The sequence below is a fragment of the Vidua chalybeata genome, chromosome 3 (assembly GCF_026979565.1).
Source record: "Vidua chalybeata isolate OUT-0048 chromosome 3, bVidCha1 merged haplotype, whole genome shotgun sequence".
NCBI classification, from domain to species: Eukaryota; Metazoa; Chordata; class Aves; order Passeriformes; family Viduidae; genus Vidua; species Vidua chalybeata.
The window spans coordinates 4,704,839-4,721,389 of NC_071532.1; the positions used below are offsets into that span (position 1 = coordinate 4,704,839).

The following is a 16,551-nucleotide window of genomic DNA, read 5'->3' on the forward strand; positions in this document are numbered from 1 at the left end:
GAATGAGTGAGCATTGAGAGATTATTAAAAGCAAAATTATTTATTGTAGAACGTGGCTCATTATGGTCAGAATTTATCAGAGAGGTAATGAAGAAGAAAAGTTAAAAAAAAAAAAAAAACAGTTGAGTCAGGTATGCTCTGAATTCAGATCTTTGCACATTTTTACATTATGGTTTGCAAGTGACTGTACCTTCTGGCTGTCCCTCTCAGGCATATCTTCCACAGGCAGTAAAACTGAAGAGCTGATGCTCTAAGCCAATTCATTTTCCTGTTTTTAGCAGTTAGTGGCTGAACAGAAAGAAGAGTCTGGACAGACTCGATCCCAGTTCCTGACTCATCATCCCAACTCCAATACAGAAACCAGATATTCTGGTCACATGTTTACCTCTTATGTTTGCTGATGTACATGGTCAATGATGTGCTTAGTTGAGATGAGACACAAGGCAAATTTGCAGCTAAAAGTTCAAATAATAAGTGTTGCAGATAATTCTTGGAATTGTGAAGCAGATATTTTGCTGCATGAAGGTTTGTCCCAGTTGTATTGATTTGCCTAACTAAAATAGGTAACTTCCTCCTACAGCCTTGCTTTTCTGAACTTTAAATCATCTAATTTGTAACAAAAAAGCCTCTGTTTTGAGGCTTATGTGTGTAAATTCAATATTGTTGCTGGAATATGCTGCATCTCCACAGGAGGGCTCTGCTGGCACAGCTAAAGCAGCACACGCTGTGGGATGCTCCTGGGATTTCCACCTACTCTGTTTCTTTTCCATTTCCCCAGTAGGAAAGCAGGTGCTGGAGCTGCCCTGTGTGTGTTGCAGCAGAGCACTGGGAAAGTGATTGTTGAGGAACACTAAACTAGAAAGATGGAAACGTTCCACTGAAAGCCAGGCTTGTGCCTCCTTTCCTTAGCAAGAAAAGAGATTTAGGTGTTTCTGGCAAAAAGGAGTACATTAAAAAAAGGCTTTAATTTAATTTTTACAAGCATGCCTTGTAAAAAATACCATTGAAATTGGTATTTTAATAAATAATAAAAGCTTGATGCTTAACTGTTCTTAATGGGTTGAAAAAAAATTCTGTATCATTAATACATCTGATGTCCAAGACCAGTTAACAGAGGTACAAGAAGTTGAAATCCTGTCTATATGGAAATACAAAAGAGAAAAGAGAAACATAAGGGAAGAACTTGAAAAGAAGAAAGCATACTATGCTTGTCAGAAAAAAAGGGGGGATTTTTATTCTTTTTGTGAGGGCAGGAGGCTGTTTGACTTTTGTTTTGTTTTTTTAGTTCCATCTGCCAAGGCCCAGTGCATGCTTTGGAATTAAAATGTCTGGAAACCATTATTTCCAAGAGATGCTGTTTATATTGCTGAGACATTATATAGCATAAATCTTGTTGCATACATTTTCTGCTAATTTCTAACAGAGTGACTTTGGACACTCCTGTAAGAACTCACTTTGCAGAGGGCAAGGTGTTTACTGTCTCTCAATAGCAATGTAGGCTGTATTTGGTGTTTAAAGAGTCTTTTGGTCCTCTGACAGTTAATATTTTGTGGTAAGTGAAATCTTGTGTTAGCTATAAGTTGTTTTCTCTCTTGCTATAATATTGGACTTATCTTTATAGCAGTTACCAAACTTGACATAAATATTTTCTCTTTGGTATAGACAACATTGCTAAGTCGTCTGGAACAAATATTTGAAGTCTGTTTTCCTTCCATTCCTGTTGCTGAAATTGAAGAAGAAATAAGTTCCTTGAATCATTTGCTGGAAGCAGGTGAAAAGCAGATAACAACTGAGGAGACCTTAGGAAGTACTGGGTAAGGAACCACAGTGCAACAAATATGAAATGAACTTGAAGCACATATGGCAGTAAGTTAAAATGAGGTGTTTGCTTCAAGTATTTTGAGAAGCCATCAAGTGAAAGTCAGCTATCTATCAGAATGCTTGTTTTCAGTGACTGCATACACCAGGAGTACTTCACTTAGCAACTCAGCAGCCTATCATCTTCTTTTCAGTTATGGTTCTGAATTAACCAAATATGTCTTGTTACTTACTTGCTATAAATTACTGTATTTATTCATGTGATGATGAGGTCTAAACAGGCTTTGTCCTGTCTGCTGTGGACATCATTTTCCAGTAAGAAGTCTGAACTATAATTGTTCTGAGAACACTGTGCAGTTTTAGTTCCCCTGGGTATTGTGCTTGGGCATAAATTTAATTGGAATGTATAAGAAGTCACTTGCATTAAAAAACAGAATAAATATTGGAGGCTGCTACGCTGTTTTTCCGAATGATGACTTGATTTATGATGGGTTGTGCAGGGAGCTGATGGACGTGTGGACAGAGCTGCAGGACATCCACGATGCATATGGACTGAGATACCAGTGGGGTGGCTCCCACAGCAACAAAAAGCTTTTGTGCTCCCTGGGAATTGACACAAGAAATATTGTGAGTCTGCCAGTAAAACTGCCTTTCTAAATCAGGAAGCTGCTTTGTATGTAGAATCAGGTGGAAGTGTTTTGTGTGAGTGCCTTCCCCTAATTGCATAGTTGCACAGAACATGGTTGTTCATGACAGACCACCTGGCAACCTTTTACAAGCCCTGTTAATATAAAAAGTGGCACTAGTTTTTAACCATTGTGTTATAATTAAGATAGTATTTATTCTGTGATACTAACCTTACTCAAGTTGTGTAGCATCGAAAAATATTTCCATGACTGACATTGAAACTCTTAAGTAAATTCTTTGTTGTTTTATCAGCTCTTTACAGGCAACAAGAAGCAGCCTGTTATAGTACCCATGTATGCAGCAGGACTGGTAAGCTTTTTTTAGTAATATTTTATGTTATAGTTCCAACAACATCACATAATGAAAGATATTAAATGACATTAAATACCAAGTGTGCTGAAAGATATTTTTGTGAGTACAGTTATGGCTTAGGCATCAGTAGAAATGCTAGAAAAGAATTACCAAATAAATAATTTTCATTATGTGTGCAAGCAGATACTTAATTTTAAGTGAAAGAAGTATTCATTAAAAACAGGGAGACGATAAGGTTTGTGATTTTTACTGGTCTGAGCAGAATAAATGTTCTTTTTTTCTCAAAAAACAGTGCATGTATATGTATACACACAGACAAACACACTTATGTTTTCATATAATCATCCACAAATGGAATAGTAAAAAAATAGTTTTCTTTAGTTTATATTAGGCTGATTTAATTACGTAGGTTAATTTTATAGAGTGACTTCTACAGTTTTGTGATGCATCAAGGTCAGCTTGTGTACTTCTGTGGATGTTAACATGGTATTCTGATACAGATAGCTAAAACAACTCTGAGATACTGCTGTTTTCTTCCTGTTTGTGAGCAGGACTGTGTTTGCAACACGTGCAGTTATTTTTTGTAACTGATTGTTGTTGCTGATTAATTGTCTCTTAAATTTTTATATACTTTTGCACACAATAAGCTGGAACGCAGCAATAGTAGGAGTAAAGTGACTTGTTGCTGTCTCTTGCCACATTGCTTTCTGTTTTTCTCTGGTGTCCAAAAGAAATTATTTAACTGGTGGGTAAATTCAAAGCTCCCCTAATATGATGTAGAAACATCTGTGGGACAGCTAATCTTGGCAAGTGACTTCCTGAGAATGGTTTAAAATGCTGTCATTGCAAATGCCCTGCTTTTATTTGGGGGTTTCTCATTGTTCTCAGGTGGTTGGCATGTCTCAGTGCAAACTTTGGGCTTTCTGTAGATCTTCTTGCCCTCAATTTTTTTCAAGATCAGATTTCAGACCTTTTTTCATAATACTATCTATATTTGAAATGTTTGCTTAAAATTAAAAATGTGAGTTTATTTTCTTAATGCTTCTTAATGCATTTATTGCCATCTCGGTAATTATTGTTCTTGGTATCATTCTGAAAACAGATAATTTGGTTTGTTTCTTTTGGATTGCTTAATTGTTGAAATGGAATGAATGCAGTTGTACTTTTGTGATGGGTCATTTGATATTTCTGGAATAGTCTGCACACAGTTGGGAGGAGAAGACATCACCTTATCAAGTAACTGTTTTCTCCAGCTTAAATTACATTACTGAAAGTTGAAAGCAAGCTCCAGCTCAACACTTGGGTTTTTGTTACTAGCTCTAAGATGTTCCTTAGGCCTAAGGACCCAGGATGATTTTCCCCTGCTCCATCTACTCCTGCCCCTCTCAATACAGTGAAAGTGTCCCAGAGATACATGGTTACCCCCAAGCCCTCAGTTGAGGGTAGTACTGCCCAGTAGTGTGTTCTAGTTTTTGGCATCTGCAGTTCTTGAAATGTCTGTAAATGTGTCTGTGTGTGCAAGTAATTTTTTAGAATTAGATTATTTATTTACTGGTTTATTGTTTGTTTATTCAGGGTATGTTAGAACCTACCAAGGAACCTTTGAAACCAATATCTGCAGCAGAAAAAATAGCTTCAATAGGACAGACACCTCCTGTATCACCAGAGATGAACACATGTGCATCTGATCAGTTCCAGGTAAAAAACAGGGAGAGAAGGGTGAGGAGAGGCAAAGAAAGAATGAGGGAAATAATGGGATGCTTTGTCTCTTTCTTTATGTTTAAAATAGACAAAGACACCTGTATGTAAAAGGCAGGTGTTGGTTGTGTCAGATTGAAGTCCTGCTCTTGGATCTGCTTTTCATGTGTGACTGGGAGTCCCTATGATGAGGCTGTAGCACTTGGTGGCCACCATTTCAGAGTCCTGATGGTCCTTACTGTTACACAGCAGTTTGCTCTCAAAGGCAGTGGGCAGGTAGACAGATTTTTTATGTAATGTTAGACTCATCTGACCTCTGGCTAAGTTTCTTCATCCTTGCTTATTCTGGAGCTTATTCTTAGAGGCTGTTCTACATGTTGGTTCGGACTCAATTTTCTGAATGATCCTATTTACATTTATACTGTTCATGTTCATTGCCTTTTGCCCTTTCTTCTTCAGAGTGTCATGAAAAGCAGCCCAGCTGCCTGGAGAGAGGTTTTGGGTGTGGTCCTTACAAGCATACCTGACTTTTTGATTGTATGAATTCTCTTGGCCCTTTGTAGCAGATTTTATTGAATTATCTGTTACACACAGTTGCTTTGCTGGCTTCCCTGTCTTTAAAGTCTGATACAAAATGAATTCAGAGGAGTTCAGGAGTGAGCTTTTGAATTTCACGAGTTCTTTGTTGCTGTTGTTTTGATGTAAGGATGTTAGAAGAGCACTTGAATACCATGCATGTTGCAATGTGTGTGGTTGTCAACAAGCTAATGGGATATGCAGAGATATTTCATTTTCAGTGTCATTATAGTGATGCTCAGTACCTATTCAGAGACTCAGCTGTGTCTCTACTTAGTGCAGGTCTTGTTTAATCCACCCAGCATCTTCAGTTACCTGCTATGCTCGTGACATCTGATTGAAGGCATTCCAGAAAGAATTATTCTTGGGCTACACCTAACCTTAACAGTAGGCACTTGTGACTATAGTGATGTTCTTGCAGAGCTCTAAGTGTGATGTGCTTGCGGCAGAGAATTCTGTTTCATTGTTGAGCAGCAGTTTGTCAGTGGGCTCAGAGCTCCCATTGCTTTATACAGCAATACACATTTGGTGCTTCCTGTGCTGCTCCTCATGTGTAGTGGAACTGAGCAGCTGAAATGGATATAAGAAAAGGTAACAACAGTGATTACTGCAAGTAGTCTGACCTGAAGAATCTACTGTGTGGTAAGAAAGTAGGAAAATTTCACAGCCTTTTTGCAGCATTCAAAGTACCCTTTTTTTCAGAAGAGGGAACATAAATTAAGCCATACACTAAACAGTGTAGAGAGCTGTGAGAGCCTGAAGTAACAACATCTCTGACAAGTGCCATTTTCTCAATTGCTTGACAGCCATAGTTCTGAAAATAAGAACCTCTACCAAAGCCTCTTTTTCTGTAATTATGAATTCCTGCTATAGAATTTCCTATTACTTGTCACAGTGTGATCATCTTGACCTAGTGCTTGTTCTGACAAGGCCATCTCTGTTCAATAGTTGTGGTCCATGAATACATCTGAGAAACTTCTGTGCTGTCTGTCTGCACTGTTTGCATTAGGTTAGCTTTTCCAAAAAGACAAACCCTAAAATAAGCTTTTGGGGAAGAGATGGGTTAGAAATTGTAACTATTCAGAACTCTAGGACGCTACAGGTAGATGACATCCTGAAAGTTTCATGGTGTGAACAATCAATTCTCCACCTCAGAGACCTCCTTTCTTTCTTGGTCTCATCTTCTGTCAATGATTCGTGGCTTCTGTTTGCTTTGGAGAAAATCCAGTTTCATGTCACATTGTGCAAATGGCTCTTTCAGAATATTCCAGATTGTCGTGGTAATAAGATGATGTGCCCAAACATTACGTTAGGAGCTATGCTACAAACATTGTTAAAATATTCAGTAGAAATACAGGCAGTTTTAGTGGACTCCGAAACTTCTTACTCTAAAATTATTCTTATTTTGAAACTTCTTATTCTAAGTGCAAGTTATTTAGGTGCAGCAATTCAAGTATCTCTTTAGTGTACCTGCTTAATGTGTAATTATTTAGTTAAACTTCTAAATTCTTCCATTTTCAGAAGGAAGATTTATCCATATTTTCAGAAACTTCAGAATATTGACATATTCTTTGGAAGGAGAGGCTCTGGTTGAGAGATTCAGGTTATTTGCTCAGGGAAAAGTTCTCCTCTGAGGGTTGGCATTTGTGCACTTGTATACAGATCAGTGTCTGTATGTGTATGACTTCCTGCTAAGGGAATAAGACTTTGGAAGACTGATGAGGTGAAAGTAATAGTGGAAAGAACATTTGTAGAAACACAGGAATGCCTCCTAAATGTTTTTGTTGTAGGCAAACAGACAAAAGCATGCAGAGATTTAAAATGGAGAACTTTAGAACTAATAGAATGAGGTAAAAAGCAGCCAATGAGCTGCAATGTTTCTTCCTAGTTATGATATAAACTCTGAATGTTTGCCTTCATTCCCTCCTGTGGGTCTCACTGAGTTAGGCTGTGGAAATAGAGTGGACAAATTCCATCTGAGCCATCTAAGCTATAAGGACAAGGGTTTTGAAGTTGAGTTCTCAAGCAAGTCACTGACTGGATTGTCACATTAGTTTATTGTATAAAGATGAGTTTTGTAGAGTCATTCTCTTTTATATTTGAAGGTAGAATCTAAATTCTTCTTTGATCTGTTGTTTATCGTGACAATTGAGGGGTTTATTTCTCTGTTCCTCTGTGCTCATAACTGTAAGGCAGTAAACAGAATATGAAATAATCCCCTGATTACTGTTGACTTGATCTAAGCATGGTTTCTCAAAGACTTCACAGGGCTGAAGTAAAAGGCTTTGTCAAGGCACATCAGGTGTAAGGAGTGGCTGGTGAAACAGGCACCCTTTGATTGTGAGACCCAGGACAGGTGCCTTTCTCTTCTGTTTTGTACTGCTCTAGTGGGCTTCGAAATCACAGCCAAGTCTTCAGGCAGTGCATGCAAAATATATTCCAGTGTTTGTCTGAAGGGTTGCTGTCTGGACTTAATGATGACTACTTTCTCTTGGTTTGATACTGTTTTCTGGTTAATGTTGTTTTAAAGTTTATTTATCTGTGTCTCTTTGGATTTTTTGAAGAAAGTTGCCCAGGTATTTCTGCTCTTCTGCTATTGCTTCAAAGCATTCTCTTCTTTCCGTTTGGAACTGTTTATTTTATAGGGTTACTTGCCAAGTTTTACTTAGTTTTATATTGGAATAAAAATCTGCAGTGACCCAGACCTTTCTAGAAGAAAATTACCAATGCTTCTTTTCTGCAGGTGCCCATTACAGCACATCTGCCTGCATGTAAGCCACTGAATTAGGGATCAGGTTGTAATAGAAATATACATCTTACACTTGCTGGCTATTAGGGACTGAACCTTAATTAAACCCTGTGGGGTGACAGTCTCTAAAAACACTTTTAATTACATAAGAGACCATCAGGACTTCTAACAATGACAGATGCAAACTACCATATTATTGGCCACCAGCCAAAGGCTCCGTCAGGAACTGCTCTCCAGTTATACGTGTGAGAAAGATCCAAGAGTGTGAGAGTGTGTGTAGCTTTGTTGACAGAGTAAGAAAGAAAAATTTGCAGGTAAGAGATGCTACAGAACTTGCTGTTCTCTCAGATGTGACAGCTGTGTAACGGGGTTGTCTGAAAAGAGCACTTTTCAGAACTGATAGAATTTTGCCAATGAATACACACAATGAAATGTATGAATTACTTGCATGTAAAGCTTTTTCTGGAATGCATATGATGCTCATTTTTGGGATCCATCTGAATATTGACATTATATTTGTATTACAAGTCCTTTTATTCTTTTTGCCCAGCTTTAAGACAGCAAAATGCTTCCTTTTTTTTTTTTTTAATTTTGTTTAATTTTCCTTGGGTAATTATTGGCACAGACACAAACATTTACATTTTACTCTTTTGGATTATGAGAGCTCTTACATAATGCATTCTAAAATTACTGTGTGAAAACATCTCTTGCTTGTATCAAAGTGAAATATGATGCAGTAAAACAGGCAGGCATTTTAATTTCCTCTTTCTTACTTCCTTAACATTCAGAGTAATACTCTGACAGCTGAGTATACTTTTTCATTTCTGTACTGTGTCCTGTAATCTAAGATGGAGGCCTGGAGGAGTGAAAGCAGTGTGCTCCATTTCTCAGTATTCTCCTAGATTGGGCACTTTTCCTTGAAGCATGTTCTTCATATAATACTTGCAGTAACCCAACAACCTCACAGTTTCAGAAAGGCTGAACATTGTATTCCCATTTGCTGGCTATGTTCCCACTGGCTGAGGTTTCAGTGCCTGTGTTCAGGTGTCCCAGTGTAGTTTTCTTAAGGCTGAGGTAACAAGAAGCAGAAAACTTTCTGTTTAATTTTGCTTTTTCCTCTGCCTTCTCCTTTCACTTGGTTTGCTACTGTATAGACTGGGACTTGTCAGCATCCTGTATAGGTGAGGGCTGCTTTACTTACCCTCTCTTTTGCAAAGGAGTTGAAGTTAGCAGAGTGGCCTCATCCCACAGAGCAGACTAATATACTTGGTATATTCTTATTGATTTGGAGTCACACTCGTTTTTTCCCATTTTAGGAAGAATTCATCACATCCTTTGTCCTTTCCTTGTCAAATCTGAGAGTCAGACCATCATTAAAGGCAAACACTTAGCAAGCCATTGCTAAGCACTTTTTCCATGCAGCTCTGTCACAGTCATCAGTCCTGACTCAGGCCTTTGCCACCAAATCTACTGGGTGTTTTCCTCAGTAAAAGTTGGTAGGAAGCCACTTTATTTCAATTTGAGTTCATCTTGCTCAGGGCAGAAAGCTACTAAATTCTCATACTCGCTACCCTTTTCTTTTCCTGCAAACTCCTTTTAATGTTAATATATTTAAATCTGACAAAGTTTAATCAAGCCATTGATGATAGTGATCATTACTTCATCAGGTGGAGCTTCCACACTGCTGACATTATATCTACATGCAAATCATTTCAATGCCATTAATATCATTCCCAAAGCAAAGTAAAAAGTGAAGAATCAGTTTATTAACCTCCATGGAGAGAATACTGTTCAAGCTGTGCTTAGTACTGAAAGTATTTTTAAGACATTAGGTAGTAAATGTCTTGCTTAGAAAAATCTTTCATATAAGTAAATACAGAAATCTCCAGCTCCCTTTGTTTTGCTACCTGCAAACATCTAGCACTGAGGAAATGCCTTTTACAGTGAGCTTATTTGTGCTACAAAGCTACCTCAGGTTGCTACAGTCTCAGTTAGTGAATCTGCATTTTTCTTCAGTATCAGATGGTTAGAAGTTTTAAAATTAAAAAATGAAGGCTGATTTTCTACAAAAACAAAGAGAAGGTATGGCTCAGCTTAACAAGTACTGATGCATTTTAAAAAATATTGCTGAGAACATCCATTGCTTTTCTTCCATACTGTGATTGCTTCTTTAGAAGTTGAGGGTACATCCTTTCCCAGTGCCTCACAACAGTTGACTTCACTGGGCAGAGAGCAGAGTGTAATGCACAGAAGTAGAAAGGTTCAGCTTCTTTCAGACATTTCTGCTACTGTCCCATCAGTTTGTGTCCTGAGAGTACAGGAAGACAGTGCTTGCAAGTCACACTGCACCTGAACACACCTTTCCTCTAGAGCATGGTCCCTGCTGCTTGCTTGTGGCCAAAAAGCTTAACAAGAGGAAATCAAAAGGCAAGGATGGGCTCCCAGGAGTCAGTGTTTCCATACTCCTCTTGTTCAAGCATTGCTGCCAATGGTTTGTATATAGATCAGGGTGAGTTAACTGTGAAAGGATAAGAAGTCACAGGACTTTTATTTTTAAAGGGGGTGGAGTGGAGAGGGTGTTGATAGTTCATCCCTCACTGTGGGGAATTGTGTTTCTTAAGAGCAAAACAAACCAAAAGAATGATTGGTTGTCTGATGATAAATAATATATATGATCAAGACAAAGAATGGATGCAGAGACAGCTTTCACTGTTCTGAATTTGCCCTGTAATTGTGTATACATAACTTTTTATGCTAAGTGCCTCATCTTCCATGAAAGTAATAGTTTAATTTTCAATGATGCCTTAAGGTTTGTTATTCAATTCATGTTCTAGTTAATTTGCAAATCCTGTTTGAGTTAGAAGTTACCTAATCTGTGCTGATCAGAATTTAATGGATTTCCTGTGACAGAACAAATCTACTTTGAATCTCTAGTGCATATTATAAAAAGACACACCTCCCAAAAGCTGGGGCTTGATCATTTAGTTGTCTTTTTTAGTGTTTAGATGCTAAAGAATCTGTTGTTTGAACTGCTTTGCATTGTTGTGACCTGAACTGACTATAAAATCTGATTTCTGACTTTTCAACTCTAGGAATCTCTACCACCTGTCCAGTTTGACTGGAGTAGCAGTGGCCTTACTAACCCTTTAGATGGTACGTCTCTCCGTAGAGCCTCTAGCACCAGAGCTAGAGATAAGAAAGCTACAAAGTTCAGACAAACATCTATCTGCTGATTATTTTTTTAAATATATACACATACACATATATATATATAAATATATATAATACTTATTTCTTACTCTTAACTTTGGAAATTCAGGCTTTCTTTCTGATTAACAGTTCCCCTATGAGGAGTATTACATAGTTTGAAAAATACTAAGTTAAGTATTATTTTAGATTCCTGCCATATGCTAGTGACACAGTGGCAATATTAACACTTCATTATGTATAACTGCAGATTATAATGAAACTCTGAACAAATGAGCATTTTAGGTGGATGAGTTTTACTTCCTAAAAGTATTTTTCACCAGTCAGCTATCTCTTCAGACATCCTCTGAATGACAAACTTCTGTAAAGTGGCTACTTCAAAGCACAATATTTTAACCACAAACTGTGAAATATACACTTCCTGAGCTGAAAGTTTTCAGATTTAAAGATAATTTTATATTTCAAAAATGTGACTTCATTCATTATAACTTTTGCTTACACTAAAGAGCTAATTATAGCTAATGTATTAAAGAGGTAGCTACGAACTTAATTGTATCTGAAAATGTATATAGTTATCACCTAAAAGACCCTTCACCTATGTCTATTTTAATAGCAAAGAGAGTAGTGCCACAGCCTCCGGTGTCAGAAATATAAGTGCATGCAAAGGAAATAAAACAAGTTCTGGAAATTTGTTTGCTGGACAGACTAGAAACCTACCAAGAAACTCCTTTACAAAGAGCCTGCTGACAGCAACTGATTGATGACACACAAGTTCAGAGGCAGGCTCAGATAAAGTGCATCTCTTACTGCACTGGTGTTGCCACACTGTGTTGTTGCAGAACGTGTGGGGTGTAAGAGTTTGGATAGCAATATTATGGTGCTGAAGGAAAGCCTGGATGGACCCTTTTGCTGTTGTCTGGTGTCTTACTACTTCAGTCAATCATCATGCTTTCTTTTTAACAAACAATTTTAAAATGTATCTTGGTTTGATTTGTTTTAGTACTAAAGGGGAACAGTATAATTTGCCAGTGAGGAACTGGACATAAGAGTGGCATTTGTTACCCAGTGGTCACACCGCTTTAAGATAATGATAATTAATAGCTTAAAGCTGCTAAATAAAATGATAGTTTTTTTTTTCTTTTTGTTCTTTGCTATTTGAGGATCTGCTAAGTTTTCCTGATGAAAGAATGGCTTTAAATTTCAATGAGGGTAGAAAAAAGCCCATTCTATTTTAACTATCAATTGACCTATATATTGTTTCCCTTTAACTGGTCACATCTCTCTCTCTGGGTCGTGCTGGTTCTCTCTTTCATTTTTAGATTGAAATAAATATTTCTATTTTAAAGTTACTAGTGTTGATTTCCTTGCTGCATTGTACATGAGGAAATGTGCACTGAATTAAGTTGTTAACATTTTAGAAGGTACAAACTAATACTGTAAGCATTGTTTTCATGTCGATTTTTAAATTGCGTACTGAGTACTAATTATAACTTGCATGTTCAAGTGTGTGTCTTACCCCTTTTTACACATAAACCCCTCCCTTGGCTTACCTTCTATATGGCTGCCTACCAACACGGTCACTGAATTTCAAGCTAGTGGAGGTTCCACTCTTCTGAACCTTGATTTCTTTGGGCCCGTGGATGACAGTAGCTCTAGCAGCACCACCACAATCCCAGGTCAGCAGAGTGTTCAAACCCAACTGTAAGATTATAACAACTTACTAAAAGCATGAGCACATCACTTGACTTTCCTACAAACAAGGAGAAGTTTTACATTGCCTTTCTCTAAAATGTCTCTCTACTGCGTTTTTCCTTTAATCTGTGTTCTGTTTTCTGATGTTTTGTATCGAGTACGAAGTATTTAAAAGGTACTGTCAGCTCTGTATTTGTCACCTGCTGAAGGAATGAATGGCTTCTATGCTCTTGCAAAAAAGATGTTAAAACACTTGTTTCAAATGAGACATGCCAGAAGTTAACTCTACTAAGCACTTAAAAAATTCTGAAAAATTATGTAGATGTGGCAATTCCTAAAAGATGAGGCTTGCTCTCTTCTCTGAGTCCAAATTACAGGATTGTGACGATGTTTGGAAGCCATGTGTGAATATAAATTTATCAACCTTGATACATGGCAGCCCAGGAGGTCATGGACTACTACTAATAATACAGTGAAAAAGGTGTTTTAACAGCCTTTATAATAGAAAAGAAGGATAGCTGCATGTTTGTGGGATATTAGAAGTTCATGAATGTTAATTTTGAAACCAAAGCACTATCTGCAACTTACTCCCTTAAAAAGGAGATGAATACCCCACTCTCTCATTGAATAATGTGTGAAAGAAATTGAATTCATTTTTCCCATGGTTTTTACATGCTCTGTATTTTGCATGAGCTTGTGAAAACCTACACTTTGAATAAATTCCTGCAGGAATTTCAGGGAACACTTTGGGGATTTGTTCAAGTGCATAGGTTAAATTGATAATGCAAGGACTCCTTCAGTACAATGCCTGGAGCCATGATAATCAATTTCTTCACAGGAAAGATATTTTTCCTCTCAGTGATTTTAATTTTTAAAACCCATTCATAAGATGTTTGGGGTCCTCCCACATTTCAAATAAATTATTAAAATTTTATGGTATTTTTTGTTTGTAGAAACACGCTTTTTTAGTTTTAAAATGTAATCACTGACAGCAATTTTATGGCATGGCAGTCTAAATGATTTTTTTATTCCACCCTTGAGAAATACCATTATCAGATGAAAGAGGGCAGATTTGTCATGGAAGTGACAGCTAGCAAAGTCAAGGTGCTTGAGTCCTACAGATTCTTTAGTTAAGTGTGTGCAAAGTCCACTGACACAAGTCACCAGTGCCCAGCACATGTATTATTGCTTGTGTAGTTGGGTATGTGCATTATTGCTTGTGCAGAAGGTGTGCACACGTAAAGGGATTACTGGAGGAATAGTCTGTTAGTCTTTTATTGCATTTTATTTTTTATGTTGTTTCATCAAGTTACAGGTATCACCTTCTATGGTATGCCCTATAGTGGTTCTTTTTTTTTTTTTTTTCTTTATTTCTTTTGGTTTGGCTTTGGTTTTTTTTTTTTTTTTTCCTTACTGACTTGTTTCTGGGAAAGTCATTTGTTTCATGGCTTGCAGCTCGTGTGTTTGTGTGTGTGTTTAGGAGCTTTGTGTGGGGTTTGGTTGGCTAACTTTCCTTCAATATCTCATTAAGGTTTTGCAGTTTCCTTAAATACTCTGTCATCATCTGAATAAAATGGACAATATGCAACTCTTAAAAAATACATAAAATAATTGAAAGACAAATTGCTAGATTTTTTTTGCTTAAAGAAGATACTTTTATCAGTAGAAGTTTATTCTTTCTTTGGAGACTTAGTTTTACTTACTATAGATTGACACTGAATTCTTCTCAGTCTGATTTCATCAGTACTCAAAATAACTTTTTAACAAAAATTTTCATTCCACATTATGAATAGGGAGTTACTAATTTCTAGTATTTTCCCACAGATTTAGTGTATTGTTTTATTTTTCATGTTAATAGTTTAACATAAATGCAGCTAAGAGGTGCCTAAAGAACAGTAAATTGAGCAGTGACATCCCAATACAGGACTGTAAATGGGAATATCTAAATGATGTAACTTACAACATTGCATTTAATGTTTGTTGCAGAGTTGCATGTCAAAGGGTTCCTTCCTTCAATTAGCTTTCCAATTTGTACCTTAATGGGATTTCGCAGGCTTCTGCAAGTCAAAGTGTATTTCTTCAAGGCTTCCTCTCCCTGATTGAAAGTGGATATTTTATGGAATATTTGGGCTTTTTCCTATTTCTAAGTTCTGTAAACATCTGACATTTCTAGAAGTCTTGGTATACCGGTCTCAGGACAGTACATATTTTGATATTTTGCATGGAACTGGATCAAATCAACTGTGAAAATCCAGACCTAAAAAAAATATATATGTTAAAAGGACAGCTGATTAATTTCTAATCAACTTGTATTATGTGGAACAAATCTTCCACATCCTGCAACTTAACCAGATGATTTTCTTTATTTCACATTTTGGTCAGCTTAGTTTCCCTCACAATAAAAGAAGAATTAACTTGTCCCAAAAGGATAAATGGTCAAGACACTGCTTGTGGAGAGCTCATGCAAAGCAGGTTTGAGGATGCTTAACATCATCTGTTAGCACACACAGTGCTGCAGTTCCTGGTGGTAAAGGCAGGACAACAGGCACTGGCATTTATTTTTAGTAATCTTTTGGTGTTTCAGGAATACTTCTAAAAGCATCTTGATCCTGGGAAGTAAGCTGGATACAGTCATCAGCAAACATTAATAAATGCTGGTTTTGTATCAGGGAGCTGCACAGGATCACCAGGTCCCAGTATTTGCAGTGTTTGTTCTGCAGTAGGATGAAATGCTTTTGTGTTGTCCACCCCAACTGGCACAAGTGTGGCACCTGTTTAGCACAGAGGTGTCTGTGGATAAACACAGTGCTTTATGAACAAAAATTCTGTGCTGTCTTTGAAAAACACCTTGTGAATGGCACATTGCACGCTTTGTGAAACCTGTGAAGCATAAAATATCTGAAACTGTAACTAGGGAAGTATCAGCTATTTCAAATGCAACAAAACTTGTTACAGTCTTTCCTTTTGATTTATTTTGGTAATTCTAATTCCTAGAAAATTTTTTAAGCAATAGTATGTAATATTTAAAAATCCTTGAGCTACTTCCTACTGAGATGTGACACTTGATACTAAACAGATAGAATTTAACTCATACATATATATTTTTTGCATACAGGTCTCCATTGTTTGCAGTGTTTTCAGAATGACCTCTGCTGCCAAAATTTGAAATCCATTTACAACAAAAGTGATGTCAAAATTCAGCATCTGACTTCAGATACCTGAAGCTAGGAAATCAAGGCTGAAACGTTCAGATTCTTAATGTGTTAGAAAGACTTGAAAAGGGAACAGACTGAAAGTTTTGGTGGTCCTGTGCATATTAGTATGTAACTTTTTTTTAATGCCATTCCACTTCTATGTTTCATAAAAGCTTCTTTTCCTTAAAATTTCAACTCAACCCCTAGTGAAAAGCCAGATACTAAATGCATTCTATTGCCTGCCAGTGTTGTTTGTAATCTCTAGGTGAAGAGTTGGTCCCTGTTAACATGCAGTGTTCTTTTAATACAGGCATTTGAGTTGAAGTAATTGAAACAATCCATTTTGACACAGCTGACATTTTTATAGAGGTTTCACTCTGAAAAGTCAATCAGACTGGTTTTGTTTACTCACAGGCTGAGACCTTGTATGCCAGACTTGATCCAAGGCGTGTGTTTTGTACTACAGCTAAAAAAGCTGCTGAAAAGGGATGGGGAGAGAGGATGATGCTTCAGAAACACAAACATGTTCTGTCATGTTCTTCTCATGTATCTTGAAATCATAGATGATTCAGATGTTTACAGAAAACAGTCTCTAGCAAGTTGGTCTGTGACTAATTA

General features: G+C 37.1%; 1 protein-coding gene across 3 annotated transcripts in view; it reads left to right on the top strand.

The window, feature by feature from the left end:
* Positions 1–16,551, top strand: part of AFTPH (aftiphilin) — a 42,531-nt gene that overhangs the window by 18,853 nt on the left and 7,127 nt on the right. The window contains exons 3-8 of one of the 3 annotated variants that reach the window (XM_053938228.1): positions 1,663–1,814; positions 2,319–2,445; positions 2,758–2,814; positions 4,393–4,515; positions 10,933–10,993; positions 12,640–12,723. In XM_053938228.1, the coding sequence (XP_053794203.1) occupies positions 1,663–1,814; positions 2,319–2,445; positions 2,758–2,814; positions 4,393–4,515; positions 10,933–10,993; positions 12,640–12,723 (604 nt within the window). The other 2 variants (XM_053938230.1, XM_053938229.1) reach the window with 2 other exon arrangements.